General features: G+C 40.1%; 1 protein-coding gene across 2 annotated transcripts in view; it reads left to right on the forward strand.

The window, feature by feature from the left end:
- Nucleotides 1–16,119, forward strand: part of fndc1 (fibronectin type III domain containing 1) — a 34,792-nt gene that overhangs the window by 17,346 nt on the left and 1,327 nt on the right. Inside the window, exons 12-22 of one of the 2 annotated variants that reach the window (XM_080514130.1) lie at nt 278–393; nt 586–697; nt 968–1,300; nt 2,379–2,453; nt 3,329–3,481; nt 6,857–7,093; nt 11,197–11,305; nt 14,943–15,022; nt 15,259–15,288; nt 15,689–15,850; nt 15,978–16,100. In XM_080514130.1, coding sequence (XP_080370256.1) covers nt 278–393; nt 586–697; nt 968–1,300; nt 2,379–2,453; nt 3,329–3,481; nt 6,857–7,093; nt 11,197–11,305; nt 14,943–15,022; nt 15,259–15,288; nt 15,689–15,850; nt 15,978–16,100 — 1,530 coding nt within the window. The remainder of the gene's footprint in view (nt 1–277; nt 394–585; nt 698–967; nt 1,301–2,378; nt 2,454–3,328; nt 3,482–6,856; nt 7,094–11,196; nt 11,306–14,942; nt 15,023–15,258; nt 15,289–15,688; nt 15,851–15,977; nt 16,101–16,119) is intronic. The other variant, XM_080514131.1, reaches the window with a different exon arrangement.

Here is a 16,119-nt window from a genome sequence, read left to right on the forward strand (position 1 = left end):
AGTGAAAGATTGCTTTTACAAGCATTTGCTTAAAGGTGCAATGTATGACATTTAGTGGCATACAGCGACAGATATAATGCTGCAACCAACCTAATACCACTCTACCAAAACAAAATCTGTGGAGCACACCCAATGAATTGTTAACAGGTTAATCACACAGACAAGTGAGTGAATACCATAGTCAGTGGAATACCATCAGTGCACTGTACCTTTAATGATAGTTATGTGATATTGTGATGATGACATGTAACAAAATATACATTTTTGGAATTGTAAGGTAAAAATGGACGACCCAGTCTAACAGCAACAGGTGACAAAGACGTGTCAACCTCGCAAGGAACCAGCAAAGCTGTTGGTCAAAGATTTATCACTGGGCCCGATGGAACCAAATGGGTAATTATGTTTATTTAACTGATCATCAGTTCTTGTTCTTTGAGATAAACCAAGTGCAAAGTCTCTCTATACCTTCTTCTCTATGCTTCTCATATAACGTACAGTAGACTGCAGTGCAGTTGATTGAGAGGCAATCGATCTCCATTTAACTGAGATTATGTTAAATGTTTGGAAAATATTTTGTCTCTCCAGGTGGTGGACTTGGAGCTCGGAGTTCTTATGAATCAGGACGGACAAGTACTTCAGGACTCTCAGGGCAAACCTAAGAGAGTAGTGCTTGGAGAAGATGGACGCACTATTTTTGGTGATAGGCTTCAGTCATCCTTACTTCATACATGAAATGAAGATGTCTTTAACTAAATTTCAAGTGCAGCAACTGCCCAACAGCCTTGTTAACAAACAATTCTAAACTTATAAAGTTGTACTTTTGTAGGCAATCTATTCACCGTTTTAATTGGGTTTGATATAAATGCATTTAAAATGCAATGTGTTTAACAGACATGTTTACAATTTGGTATTTGTGATTCATTTATGTATTTGTTTTTCTTCTAACTATTAATTCTCTAACCTACAGACCACATGGGGAGTCCCTTGGTAAACCAGGAAGGCATGGCCCTGTTTGGCCACGGCAGGGATAGTCAGCCTGTTGTTAACCCCAAAGACAAGGTCCTAATGATAGGAGGCAAACCTGTGGTTGGTTTGAATCCACCTCGGTCCAGGATCCCAACCAAAACTACCACCAAGGCTCCCACTACCACACCTGAACCTACAACTACTGAGCAGCCCACAGAGGAACTTACCACTCCAATGCCATTCCCAACCTGCCCACCTGGAACTTTCTCCAAAACAGATGAATTTGGATATCCAGTTCTGGACCCAGAGGGAATTTTGGACTGTTACCCAGAAGGTGAGGCTCTGGTTTTAAATCCATGACTCTGCAGCATGTCTATTAGATATCAGCCTTTAGAGAATTTGTGCTCCAGCAATAAAACCGTATACTGCAGGCTCTCTTCCTAAATATTGTTATTTGATAGATTTTCCACAGAGCTGAAGTGGACTTCGAAGGCATATTGGTGAACATAAATAAAGCATGAATTTACTACATCAATTGTATTGTTTGTCACGACCATTCAGGCCAAGTCCATCAACAGTTCCTGTCTGTGCCTGCAGAGGCTCATAACGCTGTAACTGTGTGATCTGGACAGTGTTCAGTGTATTTTCAAGATGTATGTGTGTATGTTGCCACAAGAACCACTTGTATGTCTCTGCATGTGGGAGCTGCCTGGTCAGAGTGCTGCTTGGTTAAACATGCTTTGTGCGGCCGATTTCACATTGCGCGTAGTATTATCGTAAGGGTTGAAAGACTTTTACACATCTATACTGTGTAACACAATGTTAATACTCAAGACACAGCAGGAAAGTTGACAACTCCACCAAGTTTTAAAATACAAATTATACTTTGTATAATTAAAGCTGTACTTATTAGTACTACTATTTACAATAGTAGTAGCAGTACTTATTAGTATTTCTGCTCTTAGTACTTGTTTATTAAACTAACACAAAAAATATTGTAACTATAGACCTAACCTAATCAGAAATGGACAGTTCAGTTTTTGTGTGAATATTTTATTCATCATAAATATTTATACAAATTGTTTAAGACTTGATGGCTTGAAATCTTTGCATACAGTTAAGCACCATAGCTAAACTGTAACTGATTTATTTATTTTCCAGATTTATTTTTGGAGGGGAAGCTGGGCCAGCGGTGATTTATTCATATCTTCAGTGTGCTGGTTGTTCTGTGTTGTGTTGCTGAAAAGCCACATTATTTTTAAGAAATTGTTACATTCCTATACAATTTTGTAGGTTTATGTAGAAGTGAATGTGTGCATTTGAGTATTTTTATTATATTTCTTTGCCAGTTCAGCAAAATTGCAAATAGTCGTGTGAAATTGATGCAACAGCTTGTTCTGCTTCTCTGACAGAGGACTCCTCAGGAATGGAAACGGACGACATGGTTGCAGTAACCATGCTGCCTGATGCTTTAGCTCTTGAGAAAGGTATTGGCTGGTTTTGGCTTCAGACTAACCTATCGCCAGCGGGCTTGGATGGACTAACCTGCACTGTTCCACATTGTCTGTTTATTTCCTTGTATGTTTATCTATCAAGTGGATCTGTTTGCAAGCTATTACTGTCTCTTCCGTTTTCACCATGCCTGTGGTCCTCGCATTGTTTCTACTCTTGTAAGTTTGTTCGGCTTTGTCTTGGTCCACAGCTGGAGCTTTGGATATATTCTACCTTGGGTTCTTTGGGGTTTTGTTTGTTTGTTTTTTCGTTCTTTGAAAACACTTGCATGCCTGTGAACATTGCAAAGCTCATTTGAAAGTAAGGATTAGTCTTTGAATCGGTTATTGTCAAGGTCAACCTGCAGAATTTGGTTGATATTAACCTTTAGATGATAGGGACAACTGATCGCATGTCATATCTGGTTTTCTTTTGATAATAAAGTCGCACTATGTTTTTTCTAAGCATTTGCCTGTGGTGAAGCGAAGCTGGTTGCATGTGTGTGGACCGTGATGTAATGTCCACTGGTGCAGCAAAATGTGTCGAAAGAGGAAGAAGCTAATTTAATTTTAACCACAGAATCATTCGGCATTCGTTAGCTCTGGTGACTAAAAATCATTGTTGTCTACAAGCCCCCCCTCAACAGCCCCCTCACATGGAAACTATGGGTAGCAAAAACACAGCTTGTGGCGTCTTTTGAAAGTGACCTCATGTGTCTGTCTGCAATTAATTATATGTGACACTTTTACTACATTGGTCATGGTGAGAATTACGTAGTATTAATCAAACACATGAGCATATTACCAAGCAATAAGTAAATGCTGTAAATCTATTTTGATCAAAGGTTCACTGACCCATGTGTTGTTGCTAGATGAGTTTTTTGTCAAGACCACCCTGCCGCCCACCACCACAACCACCACCATAACCACCACCACAGAGGTCCCAACTGTGGAGCTGCACACCAGTCTGAGCAACAGAGGCCCTTCGTCTGAGTTTGACCTCAGTGGAAAGAAGAGATTCACAGGTACTCAAACACTTCAATGTGTATCTTCAACAAACTACTCAAACTAACAACCAAAAACATCTTGCTGTATTCCAGGGGCCGAAACCAGCCCATGGGACAACTGTGCAAAGTGTAAAATGTACAAGGAAAAACATTGCAGCTATTCATTGGGGTTCAACTTGCATTTTTTTATTTATTTTTTTTGAAGAGCAGACATGTCACAAAGCTGTGACTAAAGACCCAACCTGACAAATCAGCCTCACTGAAAGATAGTTAGAGAGCTACAGAGTCCAAAGAAAGATCTTTGGACTCTGTAGCATCTCTTTTCTGTTTTGCCTCTCACTGTGTTTTCAGGTATGGCAGAAACAGTCTGCAGCCAAAAGTCCAATAGAAGCAACCTGTTCAGGTCCAAACCGTTGGCAGATGTATGGAGAGTCTAGTTTGTGAACATAATCGGGCATTCAAAGAGCCGGATGTTTGCTTCCATGGCGTTACCGACAGTCCAAAACAAAGCTAGATGAGGGTGAATTTTTGACTTGTGGCAAAAAACATGATATCTGCAGCTTTTTCTTTTGAGTAACCAAAGAAAATTATTACTTTCTTATCGCAATGACTTTCATCAAGTTCCAGGTTCCTAGGATTTATGAATGATTTCTAAATTTTAAGAATTACTTTTGTAATGTATGAAAGGTCATTTTTATCCAAATACTTTAGCTCAGATTTTTAAATCAACTTCACAATTCTTCACTTGTTTGATGGAGCCGTTTCTCCCTGTCACCTTTATTACCTGTCACCTTTATGTTGACCATGGTTCATTTCTATGAGTTTATTCAAGGATAGACAAGACAAACGTACTGTATATTTGCCTGACAACCTAACAAATATCATATGTCTCTTGCTAACAAAGCCAAACAGCATGACTGACCATGCTGTGCCATGTGTTTTTGGGTCTTTCTTTATGAGCGTATGTGTCCATCTGTTTGATGAGGGTCTCTCAGTGCTATAAATAATGGCAGGCTGATGGGAACCCTGTTTTGCTTTGCGAACGAGCCATAAATTTGAACCTCTATCTTGGCTTTCTTAGCAATGCCTCATAAAGATATGAGCCTTTCAGATTTAATAGCAACAATATCCCACAAAGAAGAACAAATCTACAAACATACATACATTTGATCAAATAACAGAGTTTACTGAGCAACTTTTGTTTACTTGATAGTTGTACACTGTGACCTCCAGCTGCCTTTTTAGTCTCTATGTGTGTTTATGTTGGACTCTCAGACCCTATCAACCCATAGGGTTGCACAAATAGACCAAGACATTCTCTTGACAGAGAGCAAGCTTTACTCCAACCTACTCGAAACTACGAGATGTCAGAGGTCCTCTAAATATGACTTTGCTTTATGGTGGTGATTTGTCATACCTAAATGATGACAGTTACTATTATACTCGTATAGTACAAGTGCAGGTTTTAATAATCTATTTAACAGCATTCCCATAACATGATCGATAGAGAATTTGGATGTTTTTATTGTAATCATACATTTTACTACAAGTGCCATGGTACCCTGAAGGTCGAGTACTTATAAAAGATTCAGGTAAAGAAAGCTGTGTATGTTATATTTCCCAACTATACATGATACAAAGTGCTTTTAAGGTTATGCTTTGGCATAAGAAGTTATGAAAAATTATGAAGTCACAAAGTATAGTACTTTGGAAAAGCCCTTTAAAATCCTTTACTTTAACAGGATCTTGAGTTAAACCCGAGCTGTCCTGCTTCTCCATTAAAAAATGTACGTAGATGCCAAAGTATGACTGTAGAAAGACAAAGCCTCTTTCAAGCCACAAAAAACATCATACGATTGTTTTCCTCGGCTCTGCAGTACTCCCTGTGGTTAGTAACTTGACTTGTGAAGTGAAAGGAACGACGCCTTCATTGAGAAAGGTGATGAGGAAGCCCCTTCAGAGATTTGTGGTCATCATAAAATATTACAGGTATTAAAGCTACACGGACGTAAGGTTTTTCATTCTGGATGCAAATGAAGCCCGAGGGCCATGGGATCCTCTAATAGTGTTGAGTAATGGCTTCAACTCCACTGATTGACACACTGAAGGCAACTTGTCAGTGCCTTTTCTTTTGATTTCTGTTGTATAAAAAAGAAAACCTTTTAAAAATGGAGATTTATAACAATACATCCTCAGTGTCATCTGCTCCAGACAAAACATGATAACCTGGATACCATTTACAGTAAATTGGTAAACAACTTTTGTCTTGTGACGACACACCGTTCACAAACATCTGAAAGCGATTAATCTCCCAAGTCCAAAATGGAAATAATAAAGTTTAAGAGTGGTGACCTCAGCAGAGAGAGAAAAGTCTTTTGGCTCAATGAGAAACTCTTTTTTTCCCTCCTATTTATGAGTTTCATATATTTTAGATACACTTCAGCAGCCTGCCAGACTACTGACATGCTTTGCTTGAACTTTTTAACAGATACTTTCCTTTTGACGTTTTATCTGTTCAGGCCGGGTTTGGCTTGAATGGATATAGCCCAAGGCTGAGATAGAAAATATTAACAATAATCCTCAACAGTTGCATGCATCTGCAGTACCATACCTTCCAGATGAATGACGTTTGCCACAGTGGACAAAGTAAATGACGACCTGGAAATGTGGACTACTAGAATGCAAATATATGCTTTAGTGGGCTGATATTAAACGTCACATTATGTTAATCATCAATAAACTTTTCCCAGTGGCATTTGATCTCTGTCGCGTAGTTTTGCATTTGGCCTTTCAACAAGCCGAAGTAGGCAACGTGTCTCTGTAGGGAGACACATTAAGCATTTAGAATTGCACACAAGACCAAAGCAAAACATCTGGATCATCCACGTGCACAAGCCTGGACAGATCTCGGACACGTGGGCGCTGTAGAGAAATACAACCTTACATGCATCCTGTGAAAAGACTGACACATCTGCTCACTCTGATGGCGCGTCATGCATTTATTTTACTTTATATATGTGTAGCACAGAGGTTGTAAGACATACAGAAGGATGCCTATAACGGCCTAAACGTGCAGCGAGGAGCAGACTGTGGGCGGATGTGTAGACACTGACATGTGTTTCACTCCTGGCATCTGAAGAGATCCAATCGTCTGGGGAGGTGGAAGCAACTCCAGACTCCAGTGGTTCCTTTTAAATCCCAGTCTGACTAAAACTGTGGGATATCTAAAGTATCCACAGCTGCAGATACAGCTTATGTAGCCAAAGTCACTGAAAACAAGCAAATAAAAAAGAAAAAAAGGATAAAAAATATAAAAGAAGAGCTGATTAAAAGCAGAGAAATTGTAATTTATGCAAACATGACTTTTAAAGTGACTACTTTTCCTGCTTCCAGCTCCTTATGTGAACTACATCCAGAAGGACCCGGGGGCACCTTGCTCTTTGACAGAGGCTCTGGAGTACCTTCAGGTGGATATCCTAGAAAACCTGATGGGGAAGCAGAGCACAGCAGCCAATCAGAACCAGCCTCCCAAGAACAAGCCTCACAACCTCACTGTGGTCGCCATGGAAGGCTGCCATTCCTTCATCATCCTGGACTGGGCTCAGCCCCTGAAGGATGACATGGTGTCAGGTAAGAGACGTCTTTTTAACCACGACGCCAGTGACGACAGGATGAGTTGATAGACGCAGTAAAACAGCGACAACAGTATTGATATCTATCCATCCATACTTGCTTTCATGAGATACCGGTGTGGAAGACTGGACCATATTCCAGTAGACATTGGCCTAAAGGCAAGGCAAGGTGTACCTAGGCAAGGATGCTACATACAGCTACGCCAGACAAAACGTGCAGCTCAATTAAACTGGGGAATAATAGATGTGATATGAACTTATTTACTGATTAACTGACAAACTAGAAGAACGTCTCATGGCAGTATTTAACATGCATTTCCTTCCTTCCTTCCTTGGGTTGAGCATGGGTTGGTATTCAATCAGAGCCAACACGGACAGACGATTGAGTAAAACATGCACCAACAAAACAACAAAAAATAGACAAAAGAAATCATGTGGTTGACGTCTTTTAAACGTGTGTTTTACTTCAGGTTTGTACCACTATTGACATTTGTTTTTGGACATCGGTTTGGAATAAATAACATATTTGCAGATATGATCAGAGGTTATGCCTGATGAGGTTACCACTGACAATCTTCCCTCTAATGTGTTGAAATGGCAGACACTCCCCTGATGTTCTTTATAAAGAAATCTTGCTTTGTGATGGAAAGTGTTTGGTTATGCAACTCCCTGGAGAGTGTAAAGAGAAGGTTGCTTTTTTATATCATAGACTGAACACAGACAGATGACTTCCCCCAAGAAAAAGGAGAAATAAAACTGAAATGACGTATTTACTTGTCAAATAACATCGCAATAACAAAAAAGATATTCCACATGTATGTCTTATCTCAGATTTACAGTATTCTAAACTGGAAATTAAGTTTTTTGGAATGCACATTAAAAAAACCAAGAAATTTCAAGATAGATTCAGAGGCTCTGACTGACAAAAATCTCTGAAAAACATTTTCCTTCAGTACTTAAATATGTTAAAATGACAAACAGCATCATCCCAAAGCAAGTGAATCCGGTCAGCTGAACTTTTCTATACGTACTGGAAGACATGTCCTCTCTTATCCGAGTGGCTTGCTGAGTTTATGCTGTTTACTGGACAGGGCTGACTATTCCAACTAAATGCTTGATGCTCAACTATTTAAACTCTTTGGGTGTGTCACTTAAGGTTTCATACGTTGGCTTTTTTTTTAAAACTCTTCTCTAAAATAATAAACAGCAGTCAAATCATTATTTAACATTTTTAAAAACATTTGGTGAATTTCAACATGTCCCTCTGGATAACACAGGGTGAGATTACTAGTCTATCACAATGCCAATGAGTACAGGTAGTTGATTGAGTAAAAGTGTCACAAATGAAAAATTACATTAAAATGACCGATTACATGGTCAATCAATTCAATTATGAGTTTCGGTTTGCAATATAGCAGTTCTCAATAGGCGAGTTGGCAGCATAACATGCATTTTTCCAGCTTTCGGGTGGAATTAAAATTTAATGGCATGACGCATCTCCCCAGAAGCTGCAAGAAGGACAGATGTCGCTAACTGTGTGTGACCGCCGCCGCGAGCCTGGTAAAACTCACCAGAGCACTATGTAATTTAAAAGCACATCTGCGAGCAAGGTTCTCAAATATCAGCAAAGTGCTGCCATGGAAACCATCTACCCAGATGTGCCATTGTTGTTTTTAGTCCTTCGTTAAAAACAAAGGAGAGTTCAAAATTGCAGGTTAAATTTAAAGCTGCACGAGTGCATTTGCACTCAAAACAGGAGGAGAATAATTGCACTATGTGCACGTTTCACGGCAAATGCAAAAATACTCAATTCGTGTTGCGATTCTGTGTCACCAACCTTTCATCTATCGAGCTTCAGTAGGATCCCTCAGGACTCACATTTTAAGAACTGGGTCTAGAAGTTTATTGGGAATAAATCACTGTATTTAACACATGGAGCACAAGTTGCTGAGCTCCTACTGTTTCTTGTGGAAAATCGCAAGTCTTCTGACCTAGAAACTGACCCATGGAAAAGGGAATAAAATAGAAAGTGATGATAAGAGTCTACAGTATGAGAAAAAGTAGACTATCAGGGGCAAGACTTGGGCCAGCTAGAGAGGCAGTGTGTTTTCCTTGGCAGACACACACAAGCTCCTGGTCATGCCGAGGACGGGTTTGTCCTCTGATGTGTAAAACAGATACTCTATACTGTCACTGGTATTTTCTTCCTCTCTCCTTCTTTCCATCTGTATTTCATGATGTGTCTTTCCAGCGCAGAGACTATTCTGACTTTCTAATGTTAGTTTGATATAGATTATATTTCATTTGCTTGGACTATATATTCCTATATTTGTAATAATGCTCATTTCTATGAAATGATTAACAGATCCAAGTAATTCTGCTTATCATGTTGCTATTTGTTCAGAAATAATCCAGTCCTCTGTATACAGTGTATTGTACTTGACATAAATGCACAGGTACAGTTCACACATGCAGATTCAATCACAAGTCCCTGTTTGAGTCATTAGGGTGTGTTTGCACAGCCATGCCTTACGGTGTTTGGGTCACTGCTTTTAAAACAAGTGGATGGAAACAGCTGTGAGTGTGTGGTTTGTGAGTTTTCACCTGAAACCAACTTGTGGTTACATTTATTGCTGCGCGCAGAGGAAGCCTTCCTTAAATATTTTTGGGGAAAATATACTCATAACTACTGAGAATTTGAAGTGTTGCTTTTGGCTAAAAGAGACCAACTTCTAGGGAAACTTGATAAATTTATACCCAGACAAGGAGAAGACACTCCAAAGAGACTGGCGGTAATTGCGAGAGAAGCCGCTACTCTATCAACCCCCAGTTTAACTGAGTAAAGCGGAGAAGGGATGAAAACCCAAAAAGAGGAAAAACAAAGTAGCTAGTATTTCCCTTCCCCTCCTGTCAGCAGCCAGCTGTGTTGGTGCAGCTCCAGTCAAAATACAGTCAAACTTTAAAAAAAAAAAGAAAAAGTCCCACAGACACAGTGGGTAGTTTGATGTGCGGCAGCGCTGGACTCTGTAGCCTTAAACTGAAGGATTGAGCACTGCGTGACCTCAGGTTACTTGTTGGATTCTCGGGATTAGTCTGCAAGGATGAGGTGAAGAAAGAGACAGACTGAGAGAAATACGGGTGGGAGGACAGTCGGGACGAGTCCAAGGAGAGGCCAGAACAGCTGGATGTATGAGACACCACATGTACCCAGTTATATAACGATGTTGAAAACATGATTCAAGTCCAAGATTGAAAAATTAGCAGGTTTCTCAGACTGTTGTTGTAATAGTTGATAAACAGGAACTGCAAACTTGAAGCATCCACTTTATCGCTGATATGATGACAGACTTGGATATGCTAAATACCTCAAAATCAATTATCTCTGCCGAGAAATTATTTAATGCCTCGATTGATATTTTCACACTGTGGCTGTAGCGGTTATGCTCGTGGGTTTTTTTTTGTTGTTGTTTTTTATCACTTAGACAGTAACTAGAAAACGAACTTGTAACTGCAACCAATTACCAGATTTCTAAACTCGCACAATGTGTGTAGTGTCAAAGGGGTGATTGTGGAAAAGACCCAATGTGTCGACTTGGGTTCAACTCAAAAGAAGATATTTAATAAAAGGGCCGATCCAAAACCCCAAAAATGTTTCCACACAGAATGAAAAAAAAACAAAAAAAAAAACAACGTCCAAACTGAAACAAAATCCCATTGGGAGAAAAGTTAAGGCACCTATAAACACACACACAAACAAAGCACAGCCAACAATGATCAAGTGTAATCAGAGGAGGGATGGAGCAACAACACACTGAACTGAACACAGGCCGGGAGTGAGAAGCCAGACATGAGCTTTTCTCTGTTTTCATGTTTTGTATTCTCTCAACACTAAGAACAGCACGATGACATATACAAATTGGAAATTGATGTGTTGCTTTTCCCCGAAAAGCAAAAATGTACTTTTGAAAATTATTAATTCTTTCTGTTTTGCTGAACTTCGTTTGAGAGTCCATCTACTATATATACTAATTCAGAAAAGCTGTTCCTCAATATTTAGAAGAGTTATGAGCCCTGCCACATTTATTGTGTTGCTCTTCGCAGGTTACCTGGTCTACAGTGCTTCATATGACGACGTCCTCAACAACCGGTGGTCGTCTCAGTCCTCAAGTGGGACACACCTCGCTGTGGAGAATCTCAAGCCCAACTCAAGGTAACTGGTGGTGTCATGCGTGTTTATATCGCTGCACACAGAAAGTATACACGCTTGCCTGCCTGGAGAGAAGTTTATGTATTCACACACTTTTTCTTTGCAGTAATTTCCACATCTCACACATGGAAGTGATAAAAGCCAAGAACCTGATTTAACAAAGATTTGCACGGTTCAGAGATCTTTTAGTCTGTGCGTATATATGTGTGTGTGTGTGTGTGTGTATCGTGGTTGCATGTTTTGTGTGTAATTTTGTATGTGCGTGTTGCGTGCGTCCGTTAGAAAGTGATCATACGCGATCAAGCCAGGCAGACACTGATCAGAACAGAGTGCCAGTTGGACACTGCGATGCTGAGAAAGTAGTGCAGGAAGTCGGGAGGCAGGTTATGGTGCAGATTTGAATCCGAGGTGACGTGCCGTAAAGCTCTGTGGAGACCTTGGAAAATTGAGTGGAACATAAGTGCGTCTCACATTATCTGACATTTACACTCGGTTCCAGCCAGTTTGAGCTTCAGAGCATGTTTCCACTACTATTTTGAAAGAGACATGGGTCACAGTTTCCAAAATATATGCATGCAAGGAAACGTGGGGGACGTGGGGTTCCTTCTTTCTTTATTATTCACCTGCTTTTAAAATATTTTCCCTGATGGCTTCAAAAATGTGCAAATAATTATTATTTTTGTCTATTACACTGATTTTATGTGGGATTAATAATGATGTCACTTCATGCCTTGACTGTAAAATATGATTTACTTTAGAAACTAAAGCCTCTTAAAGACGGTTTCTTTAGTCCAGACCTGGATTCTTGGAAGTGAACTAAATGAGACTATTAAACTGACGATTAAAACTGTTACCTTACCAAGACACCTGGGTTCTTATAAAAATAATATATATATATATATATACAAAGATTTATATTTTTCTCAAGAAGACTCAGGTTCTAAAAACTTGACTTCAGACTGTTCAAAACAACACATGGATTAATCAAAGCACGCATATGAAAACAGACCTAGACCCTTTGTAGTTGGCCAGACCCATTGATTCTACACCAGGAATCTTTGGGCTTCAGACTAAACCCAGACTCTTTGAATTGAACTGGAATTCTTTAAATCAGACCCAGACTCTTCCAGATCCACACTATTTGTGGTACACACTGAATAGGCTCAATTCCTAAAACACAGTCCTTTCAAAGATTTATATTTTTACATTGAAACAGTGTGTTATTAGTTGTGAATGACAGTATGCTGAAATAAGCACAAACAATGAATCAAACGCAGACATAAAGACTGAAATAATAGCAACTGCTGTTGTATAACAATGAGTCAAACCAAGATTTTGCTGTGTGAGCTGAGGTGAGGCCTGACAGAATAAACAGGATGCAACTAATCCACAACATATACACATTCAGTAAAATCATCTGACCTCCCAGAAGAAGAAGAGAACTGTCGAAAATAAATATTTGTAAAAAGAAACTTTTTTTATTGTGCTCTCAACCAGCCAGATGTTGTCTGGAAATCGCAGGTAGTGTTTGGTTCCCATGTGACCCTCCAGATTAAAGCAGATTAATGTGTCATTACTTCATGTATCAGTATCATCTCGTCATATACATTGAAAGTCTCATAACCAGCATCAGATGTGTAACTTAATCAGGAACAGAAGGTCCCCCCCCCCCCCCCCCCCCAGATGTGATAGATGTCACATCTGCAAAGACCCAAACACCTGCTGCTGAACTCAAACACGATTGTTGCATGCAAGAAGAAAGTTTTTCCAGGAGTCTGCGAAGCGGGCTTCCCTCCCTGGCAACCCGTTTGCGTCCGGATCACGGGATGGTTTATGGGACAGTGTTGGTGTTTCCCCTGCTTGAGGCTCCTTCTGGTTTCCTGAACTACTGAAATATAACCGTCTTACTGAGTATGACTGAATATGTACACACCGGTGAGAAGCCGTACTTTTTCCCATTAGACTGAGTTATTGACTGTATACATGTACCCTGTTAAAGGTCAATAGATGTGTCAGATTTCTACTCACTATTTCCACTCAAAAGCCTGAACTTTGAAGCATGCTCATCTTCTAATTCAACTAGAAAACAAGACGTGCTGCAGAACATTTTGCAGCTTCAAAGTGGCGCCTTGACTGTTTAACCCCTTGGTGATAAGATTTTAGTTAAAAAAGCAAAATTGTTTAATGCGTGTGATTTGAACACAGCATTTGATTCCCATCAATTGTGGCTGACCGAGATGCTGTGACCAGCATTTCTTTTGAAGTGTTTAATAATTTTCTGTTTTGTTTTTTGTTTTTTTGACAAAAGTCAGCTGTGTGGTCGATATAAAACTGGTAACCGTTTGCAGACTTCTCATTCTTTCTAAGCACCTAAATCAACATCATCTGTTTGTCCGTTTCACTAATTTATCCACCAGTCATCTATATCTTTACATCTACGTCACTTTAGATTTCGTAAGATACTCAAAAAGGTTTTAAATCATGACCAAAATTAGGAAAATCCCATATTAAAAAATGTGATTAGTAAACCAGACGCACATGGCAGAGACATTTGTCTTGTGAGTCAGAGCTCTGAGTGAAGCTGAAGAATAGTTGAAATGAAGACGTTTACTTTCAGCGCCTGCAGGTTGAGAACTTCCCGTGGCTCAGCTGCCACATATACTGAGAACTATGTGGTTGGATTTGGACTGGAGGACGACAGAATTTGCAGTTTCCGCTTCGTTTTCCTCTTCTCTTTGTGAATGAAGCTCAAACCTCACTGCAGTCAACTTCTCGATTGTGTAGCCCGCCTCAGTTTTTTCATATTCTGTCGCACATTTTCTATTTGTTCTACCATCTCGGATTTCTACTTAAGTATCTTCTTTCATTACATCACCTCTCTGTGCAGCTGCATTTCTCTCTCCCTCTCCCTCTCTCCTCGTCTCTGGTAACATATTTTGGTCAGCATCATCACGTGGCCGCCATGATTGGATCCAGGCTTCGAAGCTGTATGTGGTGAACGTTTCTGGCCAGAAAGTGACGGACCGTGAACTAACTGAATGTGACCTTGCAGAGTGGAAGAAAGCTCTCTCGCAGCAGACGGCTTCGGTCTGCAAACTGAGCAAAGTTGAAGTTGTCAGGGGTGTTGTTTTTAATGTGGCAGTATTTTATTATGCCCCAACAACCTGGAGACAAAGTGAACTCACCACATCGCTTAGTTTTGCTTTTTTGGCTACAGTTTGTGACTTAATGGTGAGAAATTAATATCCTCAGGGTACCTTCCTCCTCACAAACTTTTTCTTTCAATTTATTATTTCAGTTTTACTTTTCCGTACCTTCTCTTTTTATTGTCATTAATTTTCATCTCTTGCTCTCATATGCTAATCTCCACTGCCCCCCCCAACCACCATTCTTTTCTACACTCTACTTCTCCCTTCAACTTCAGCCAAACAGCTGTTTTATTGTGCTCTCCTCGCTCTCGACTCATACGAGTACAAGTACGGACTGCACCTAAATCAGGCGGACTAAAGCACGCCAAGTCATCTGCTATGCTCGTCAACATTTTCTTCGCCTTCAACCAGTCACAACAAAGCTGGCAGGGTGACACTTTAACTACTAAATCTCTCATTAAATCCTGACATTGTGGTCTGTTTTCTTTCAGGTACTACTTCAAGGTTCAGGCTAAGAATGTGTTTGGTTTGGGACCCGTCAGTGAGACACTCACCTACGTGACGGAATCAGGTGTGCTTTCTTTTTATACCTGTTCAAATAGCTGATAGGACGCCCTTGCATGCAGTTTTTTGTTTTTTTTCTTTAGCACTAAACAGTCTGAAATCCAGAACGCTTCATTTGAATGCATTGTAATTCCATCCTTTTCTTGAGTCAGACAACCACTGCATTACACTCTCTATTAGCCTCTCTTTCCTACAAGTTCAGAGCGGTCATCAATGTTTTAAAGATCACGTTCTTTCTTTCAGATGATCCTCTTCTTATTGAAAGGCCGCCTGGTAAGTATTTCTACTCTCAGCACATTTCTGATTTATGGTCTTTGGTAAATATTGAAAATATAATATAACCATCCGTTATAAAAAGACGTAGTGACTGGGCTCCGTCGTGAAAATGTCACAATGGGTCACAGGTTTGAAAACCACAGAGTGACAACTACATGGCAACCACATGTCTCCGGATGGTAACAGGAAGTGGAGCATGTAGACAGGAACCCCACACACACAACCAAGGAGAATTCACAATCTCCACACAGGGCAAAGTGCTCACCGCTATATTGACATTGGTTTCCAATAACAGGTTTTTCTAATTGACCATTTACTGATGTCCTTCAAAGAGTGTACATACCTTCACTTCTAGAGTCTTCATTCCTTTCCTCGACTGCTTCTAACCTCTTCTCAGGTGGAGAACCGATCTGGATCCCCTTCACCTTCAAGTACAACTCAGCCCACAGCAGCTGTAAGGGCAGCCAGTACGTCAAGCGCACGTGGTACAGAAAGTTTGTTGGAGTTGTTCTCTGTAACTCACTACGATACAAGATCTTCATGGGAGATGGTCTAAGAGGTAACACCTGCCACGCACTCGTCACAGTATTTAATGAAACGGTGCTTTCAAAGCAGAATTGAATATTATTTATATGTAATTTTACATTATAAGCTTAATAGTCCTGCTTCGATTTTGCTCCTTGCAGAGCCTTTTTACAGTATAGGAGATACATTTGGACAGGGAGAGGACCATTGCCAGTTTGTGGACTCCTACAGGGATGGAAGGACAGGCCCGGCCTACCTATCAAATCATCTGCCATCAGCACAAGGTAAAGAATAACAAACCTC

Source organism: Blennius ocellaris (assembly GCF_963422515.1).
Source record: "Blennius ocellaris genome assembly, chromosome: 18".
Taxonomy (NCBI): Eukaryota; Metazoa; Chordata; class Actinopteri; order Blenniiformes; family Blenniidae; genus Blennius; species Blennius ocellaris.